This window comes from Aptenodytes forsteri, unplaced genomic scaffold (assembly GCF_000699145.1).
Source record: "Aptenodytes forsteri isolate BGI_AS27 unplaced genomic scaffold, ASM69914v1 Scaffold65, whole genome shotgun sequence".
In the NCBI taxonomy this organism is placed as follows: domain Eukaryota; kingdom Metazoa; phylum Chordata; class Aves; order Sphenisciformes; family Spheniscidae; genus Aptenodytes; species Aptenodytes forsteri.
The window spans coordinates 7,766,295-7,774,907 of NW_008795127.1; the positions used below are offsets into that span (position 1 = coordinate 7,766,295).

Here is an 8,613-nt window from a genome sequence, read left to right on the forward strand (position 1 = left end):
GTGGGGGGGGGGCCGGGCCTCAGCCCCTAAGGCCTGGCACGAAACAGGCAGCGGCGGGAAGCACACCAGCCCGCTGCCCTGAGCTGTGCACCCCCTGCTCCGGCAGCAGCCTCAGCAGCACCGCCGGCACAGCATCGCTGACAGCTGGATGCCTCTGAAAGCACAAAGCCAACCAACGCAGCCCCTACCTGCCGCTCTCCTTTCAACAACAAAAAAACCCAATGGGACACCTCAGCTGCGTGAACAGAAATGCGCTTGCAGCCAACAGAAACTCCCGGTGCACAACCTATGCGTGTGCACGGACAGAGGATGCTCCCTCCCCAGACCTTACTGCACCCTCTGCCTTGCACACACGCCTTAGCACAGACACACTCTCAGCTGCAGCGAGGGGCTACTTCATTCAAAGAGCCCCAGAGCTACACAGAGAATAAACGCATTTACTTGCCCCTGAGGAAACGCCGAGCCAGCTTGGCTTGCTGAACCGCTCCCTCCACTTCTCTCCTCGGTATTTATACAGCAGATTAATGACACACGGGGTAACCGTAGGCTCCAGACTGCCCAGACAAAACCAGCCTGTAATGTACTGCACAGCCAGGCATCAGGCTTCTCCTCCTTCCCAAACCCACTTAACCACCCAACCCTAGGGCACAAGAGCACATGAAGGCCAAAAGTAGGGCATCATCAACAGGTCTGCAGAGGAAAGGAACAGATCGGAGGTAGCAGTGCATAGATTCATGTCATAACTGACGTACTAAATGAGTGCAGATCTGCCAAACCATACACATCACTGTGATGTGTGCAAATGCTGACAGGTGCTGCAGCAACAAACCCTTCCTCTTCTGAAGACTGGCTCTTTAGTCCTACCAACAACCATCGCCCCATGGCCCTCTAATGCATAGCACAGTATCGCACAGTTGGACTGGATGTATAATAGCCATGCCTGAGCTGGGGGGAACATATCTCAAAAACCAAAACCACTTGCATGCAAAGACACACTCTGTGGCTCCTTTCAGAAGCTGAATTTCCGTACCCACACAGATAACAACAGACGTTCAAGCAAAACAATCGGATAATTAGTTGGGATGAGGTTATATACTCCAGACTTAATTCACTCATCTCACAGCTTTAGCTGTTCTTAAGGTATATACTGGATTAAGACCAGGTCAGGTAACTGCTCCTCCTCCCGACAAATCCAGCACAGAGTAGGAAGCAAAGGACGGTCAGACCACCTGCAGAGTCTAATTACTTGGTTTGTGGCCTGGGTTTTGGAGGGAGCCCTCATTCTCCCCTCATCTCCCTCAGATGAAGATTTATTTATCAGTGCTACACCCTACAGGCTGTCCACCAGCACCTGTTTTTCCAGCACCACCAGAAATTTTCCACATGAGGTCCACTAATCCTCTACACGAACTCACATGACTGAACATATAAACAAGCAGAAATAGAAATAATAATTGCCAGAAAGATTAAGAAAAACATAATTACATATTTTTATGCTACGTTTGTGACTTTTGCCTACTCTTTCCCTTAGCACTCATCATACCCATTCAGATTAGGAGTTCAAAATTTTGTTAACACTTATTATCAGGACTATCTAGCAAGTTGGTGGAAAGTTTTTAAAGGTGGTAAACAACACAGCAGAGCGTGACTCCATCCAGAGGCACAAGAAATATGTTACATACCAGAGCTGGGGAAAGAAAGGCATAGAGGGAACTAGCACACTGTGGCACTCCACAACAAAAGCCACGATATTCCAGTTGAAAACATCACTCATATTTTGAGACAATCTTGCCATAGTTCCTTTACGCAGCCTACAAATTTTCAGCAAGACAGTTTACACTGTAAATGTAACAATGCCTTGTGCAAAGGATTCCCACAATCTAAATTTTTTCTCTGTTGCCTTCTGAAAACAACGTGTCTTCAAGGAAAGTATGGCAGTGTAAGAACATGTTGTAAATGCAAGAACTATCAGATGTGCTTAGTATTAAGCACCTAAATATCGCCTGTCTTTAAAAGATAAGAATTAAAATGGTGCTTAGAAAGATGGGAATGACTTAGTATCTCCTTTTTGGAGGAATAATTAAGTAACAGAAATCTGAGAGTTTAACCAACAACTTGTAATCCAGTGTACTAATCCCCACAGCATGTGTCCATCTGCTATCTCTTGATCTTTTCTCAGACTGCTAACGCCTCACGTCTGAGACTGCTCCAATTTGTACCACACCTGAGGCAGGACAGGGCTCCTCCCGGCCCACTGTTGTTGCTCTTGCGCACTTCAGTAACACAAATCATGAGCATAACTGTGACAGTAACACTAATAATTTGGGAATCAGGTGTGTTGGCAGGATATACGGCAAGGATGGTAAAAGATCTCCAAGTGCCGAACCCCAAGGGATATGGAGTCTGCTGTGTCCTCCCAGGGCTCCATGTCCACCTCAGACAGGACCATGACTTTACCAGTCATCAGTGGGATTGTAAACTCTCTGAGCAACAGGATGGAGGAACCCATGGCTATGTCTCCGCTGAAGATTTCCAGGTGTAGGTGTGCATCCTTACTTTGTTACCTGACCCACACCTGGGCATGCCTCCACCCTCTCTGTACCTCCTTACACCTTGGAAAAGGAGGTGGACCACTACCTCATTATTCTGCTGAGTGTCACCACCCCCGTGAAGGCCACCTGACCACAGGGACCCCACAGGACAAGGGGAAGAGGGGAAACCCATCCTCTGCCCCCATGGCTCCTGCAGGCTAATGGGGGCAGATGATCCCACTGTTGGTCAAGGGCTGCGGATCCCACTGTGAAACATCCAACACTCTCCATACACTGCATAGCCAGAGTACCACACTGGGGTTCTGGATGACCCTCTAGAGTTGTTATCAAGGGCAACTAGCAGGTAATTATTTATGCTAACAAAATATATTGATAATGGCAAATATGTAATAATTAACAATAAATTTTAAAAAATTTTTAAAAAATGTATACAAAATAAATTGCAAAGCTCATAGTTGGACAGCCCAAGACCCGTTTTGGATGTTCTAAATTTGTGTCCCACAGCTGAAAAGAGTCACTTCCACTATCCTAGCTTCTCCTTGTAATATAACAAATCTAAGTTAAAAACTACAATGCTGGGATCACCTGTGAACAAGGCTGTGTAACTGAAAAAAGATGACTATATGAATATATTACAAGCAGATTCCTAAGCCCTAAAAATGAAGGGAGAGGGAGAAAAGAGGGGAAGTACAGCAGTTGTGACTTCTGCATGCAGAAGGAACATCTGGGAAACTGGGCTGGAGGAATTAGAAAACGAAACAGCTCTAGATAATACCGATAGGAAATGCAGGTCAAATTGCAGGGATATGATTAAGGACAGCAGAATGTTCCTGTAACAATTAAGGGATGTGCAAACAAAAAAAGCTTTGGCTAAGGAGTGCACCATTCTGGAAAAAAAAAATGGTTTATGCCAGAGCTTTTCAGCCTCAGCCACAACGATGCTGCGGAAAAGCATGTCAGGTGCAAGTCCACATCATGCTCACAAGTAACGGAGACTATCTCCAGCTGTCAAACAAACAAAGGACGTGGGACTGCCATGGAATAAGATGAAGAGTCAAGCAGAGTGGATTTTATTCCCAGATCTGCCACAGATTTCCTGCACAACATTAGGCCAACAGGTTAGTCCCTCTGTGGCCATTTCCTCTTTCAACTCTTATCTAAACATTAAAAGGAACAAGAAGTTTGTGGCAGCTCTATAGCACAACATATTGCTTTCAGAGAAAAAAGACAAAACAAAACAAAAAAACCCTTTGCCTTATCCCACCTCCTTCAACATTAAACTTATCTCAAACATCTCCCAAGACAGGGGTGCAATGCAGCTTCACAATACAGCCACAACCTGCTCACATCCAGTACCAGCCTTTCTGTCAAGCCCAAGGGACTGGCAGTGACCTGCCAGTGGGTTCATTGCCAACCAGCAAGAGCAAATCCCTCTCCCTGCCTCTCCCAGGGCTGGGACACACTGTAAGGGCATGGCAGGCTCTTCTGAGCTTCTGCCTCTTCCCCTTGTGGTTGTCCATAACCTTCATAGTCATCAGCAGTCCCCATGTAAGCTGTACAAACACTGCACAATGAAAACAATGACCTGACCATGACGTGATTCTGACCATGACTTCTAAACCAGTTAACGTTTTTCCATGACAAATGCACCGAGGAGCTAAACTTCAGGGGACAAAATGTCCACGACTTTCATGTAAGATTGTGGTGATTGGATACAATTAGAGAGACTACTTTCTTTTCAGTGCCTATTCATTCTGGGCACTGGGTTCATTTCAAGGGCTATCACACAGACCTTACTCACCGCATTTTTCAGTTTCTCATCTACAACAACATAAGAGAGCAGAAACAAGAGATATGCTTTATCAGTTAAAGTAGTGGCACTGTTGTAGATGCAATGGTCTGGGGATATCAGCAAGACATGGCTTGCAGGGAGGTAATATCCTCTTTGGGCATACCCAGCACCGCTGGAAAAATGAACATGTTTTCAGATACACAGGTCTCCTGCAGGTCTGAAAGAGAAGCAGAAGCAAAAACATTTCTACACAAGTGCAGAATTCCTAGCCAGAAGCCTGCCCGGTCTTCTTTACAGTATTAGTTGGTCTAATTGAAGAGTATCGCCTTTCCAACTCTGTCTCTCATTTGTTAAAGCCACTATGACACATGACATATGCTATGATGGAGATAAATTTAAGACCTTTTCAATTATATTTTCTTTGTCCTGACATTTCATGCCCCAAGGAAACAAATAAAGCGTCAAACTCACATGTTAATCACACTGAAACAACTTTAATTTGCTCTGATGTATAAAATCTCCCAGATTTTTTGAAGGAGAGATGCTATCATATGCTTACTTGTTTTGTTCCACTTCACTAAACAGACACTCTCCCTTATGCTAGATGAAAAGTTTAGCAATGGCAAATGTCAATTTTAAATGATTTGATCTGAAAGCTACATCAGATCCCATTTCAGCTATGCTGCGGGGGAGAAGAAGGCTAGCAGTATAGCCTCTTACTTCGCAAAAGAAACCATCCACGCCAACACCCATGCTAGTGTCTTCCTCAAAGACATAGACCAAAAAAGACCAAAGACGCGATTGTTCCCTGCAAGCGTCACAGACTCTTGGCATATATGAATGCCACAAATCCTTGCTGATAGAAACACTGACCGGCTTCTTTGCCCCAATTTCATCTTGGAGACTGAAAAATAACTTAACTGTCACCGGGCATGTATTACAGGGTCTAGACTGATTAGGCTTCCCTGCAGAACTAAGTGGTTTGTTTCTAATCCATCTAACAGAGTCAGTGCCATCTGCTGACCAACAGACTCTTCAATGCCACGTGTTCCCCAAGCAGAAATGCAGAGCTCCTGTGCTTGCGCTTGCTCTGAAGTTTTGGATCCTCAGAGGCTGTACATTACTAAGCAGAAAACCAGGGGAGAGGATTAGTGGGGGCTTTGACATCTGCCCAGCTGCATGAGGGCAACCACTGCCTTCTCATCCAGCCTTCTCTCCCCATAGACCCTTCACCCTGAACGGGAAGGGGGCAGAGGAAAGGCACTGTGGAGGGCAGAAGGCAGGAGCTAGCCAGCCGAGCACTCAAAGGCGCGGCCAAACCGACTCCATCTGCAGGCAGCATAAAGGAGAAAGAGGTATCCCCCAACACAAAGAGCAAGTGTGGAGCCAGCCAGCCAATTCCCACCCATGGCAAACCCAAGAGAGGAACTGGAAGGAGGCTGGAACAAAGGCTGTCTTTATCATCTGTGGAGGCATGAGCATGGGGAACCACAGAGGCAGCTGGACCCTGGCTGTGGCTGTGAGACATGCCCCTTTGCAGTGACACCCCATGGGAACCTTTGGGATTGCTCCTGCATGGACCTGCCTCACTAAACACCGCATGCCCTGGGAGGGCACTCCACAGGACAAGTAAAAGGCACTTGGTGTTTACCCCTTGCAGAGAAAACAGCTCAGGCGACTGAGGAGACACCCAGCTACACCTGAAGAGAGGTTATGCACCCCTCCGAACAAGATGTGGTTAATCAGAAACAGCCAGCATTAGAGGCAGGTGGCAAGAAGACAAATCCAGCCAGCTCTCTAGCCCCCGCACATCTCACTCTCCAAGAGAGACATTCACAGGATCTTCAGGCAGGACAAGCGTGAGCACCTGGGCTGATCCCCTGCTTGTGGGTAGATGCCAGCAGATCCTCCTGCAGAGGGTCTTGTCGCAGCAATTAGCAATGTAGCTCATCGTACTTTGCTTCCTTATTTTGGAAGCAGGCTTAGCAGACCAGATCCTGCACACGACCTCCAAAACAAACATGTGAGAGCTGCAAGTGCAACACTCCCTCAAGGCAGGGGGCTGGGGGAAGTAACTGCACCTTCCAGAGACAGAGACACACCTTCCTCTTCCCCCAGCCGCTTTGTTTTCCCTTGCTGGGGTGAGGAAACTCCAGCCCTGCAAACAGGCCACTTTTCCTGCCTACCCAAGCAGCTTGCCCTTTCTGATTGGCATGCCTCACTCTGCTAATACAGCTAATAGAGGCATTTGTCAAAAGCAGACATGTAGCTGAATATAATTCTAGTTTAGCACACATACTGAATGGTCACAGCAGGATCAAACGCCATGCTTCTTTCCATGGCTGGGTATGATACCTTTCTGAATCCTCTTTTTCTGGGAAGCCATGGCTTTGGGGCTTTTTCTGTTGTTTTGGGGTTTTGGGGTTTGTTTTTTGAAGGAGCACCATATGCACTGTAGCAGTCCAGTCAGTTTTTTGAAGAAGCACCATATGCACTGTAGCAGTCCAGTCACTCATCTTGAAGCACTGTGAGCAACAGCCTGTTCTAGGTGATTAATTCATTTTATTACAGCGCATTGACGCACTATGGTCTCTTATATCTAAACTTCCCACCACAGAAGGCATCTACAGGCAATGTGCTAATGAACAAAACCAAACCCAAAGCATGACTGACCTATCAGGTTTTTTTAAACTAGAATGATCTAAGCTTAAAACAACCACCTACTAATTTTTATTCAAAGAAAAATACAGAGGACAGATAAATATGCATGTGTGTACACACACACAAGTAGGATTTGCAAAAAAAGAGCAACTGTTTGCCACAACACTTGTCAGCGTTGAGATTTATACATTTAGACTGATCCTTACTCCTACTGAATTATTGCCGTCTTCCCTCTAATTTCCAAAATTACTTATTAACCAGCTGTTCCCACAGTTAGTTTTATCAGCTGTTAGACGCATAAATAAACAAATTATAAAGTAAGTATGGAGAACGATTAGAAGGAATGAAAAAGCGCACTAATGCATAGTGTATTCAAATTCAGCTGTCATTCATCCAGTCTATTCCTTTAATGGCTTTTTCTTCTCACTTCTCTTTGCTGACATTTACATTAAAAGGTGCAGTATCTTTCAACTTCCATTTTGAACAAATGTTCCTTGTAATGAGCAACATGGGCTTGAAAGTGTGTTTTCTGAAATGCAGTGAAAAGGTAGTTTTAATAAAGAGAAATGAGAAAACTGGAGAACAGTGAATCGTTTTGCAATCTGAATTAATGCCTATTTGGAAAAGGCTCAACTGAGGAAGGAGATGTAAGACTTTTGGCAATGCGAATTCTAATTATTTCAAGTCTTGGCAGTAATTTTATCAAATAGTAGCAATTTCATTAAAAGGTGCACTGGTAATCATCTACGTAAGGCCTCCAGAGGGGAAAATACACCAATAATTGCATAATTATGTTATCATTGCTCTTATGATGGACCACATTAAATACCACAAAGAGGAGCACTGCTTTTTACTTTCTCTAGATTTTTAGTTCAGTACTTTCTCCTAGAAGATTGCAGCAATAAACAAGACTTTCAGATTAATAAACATGTTCGCCAAATTTTGCAGAAAAGACACAGCTATCTTTTATGTCCATATTACTCTGTATTCTCTTTTCCTTCAGTGAAAGAACTGACAGATTCATGAGAAAAATGCTGGGTTTAGTAATAACATAGCTAAAGTATTTATATAGCTCTATTACTGAAATACAAGTCATTGCATCATGTCATGCATCCACATGGCACACAGATCCATTTAAGAAGCAGGTTTTGGAGTATTTTCATATTTCTCCATATAAATTAACTTTACCTATTGAGTGATTTTTAATAAGCCTGTAATAAGTTAGATTTCCTTTGTCTTACTAGTGCATAAACTTTGCTGCTAATTAGGACGTTGTTAAAAAATTATTGTAAAAGCATCGTCTTACAGACAATACCAAATCTAATAAATGCATTTCTAATGTGTTAGTATTGGAGAAGTATCTTTGCACATGCCTTCTGAAACTGTCACTAGGACAACTTCTGGAGGATTCATCGGCAGGTTCTACAGAACCTCCTAGGGTGAACAAATCTCGCTAACACCCAGCAAGATCTGTCACTGATGTTGTCTTGGAAGTACCTTGAATACAGAGACTCAGATATTTTTCTGACAATCCAGTTTCATTTCCCCAGTCTTCTTATGGCAAGCGGATACATAACTCGGCCATTGAACTTAATCTCCAATGTCAGC

The 8,613-nt window shown here is 44.4% G+C and overlaps 1 protein-coding gene across 1 annotated transcript in view; it reads right to left on the bottom strand.

The window, feature by feature from the left end:
• KIT (KIT proto-oncogene receptor tyrosine kinase) overlaps positions 1-6,920 on the bottom strand; it is a 47,644-nt gene extending 40,724 nt beyond the window's left edge. Inside the window, exons 1-3 of the mRNA XM_019471545.1 lie at positions 6,914-6,920; positions 4,508-4,561; positions 4,354-4,373 (exon numbers count right to left, since the gene is read on the bottom strand). Of these exons, the coding sequence (XP_019327090.1) occupies positions 4,354-4,373; positions 4,508-4,561; positions 6,914-6,920 (81 nt within the window). The remainder of the gene's footprint in view (positions 1-4,353; positions 4,374-4,507; positions 4,562-6,913) is intronic.
• Between the last annotated feature and the right edge of the window lie 1,693 nt (positions 6,921-8,613).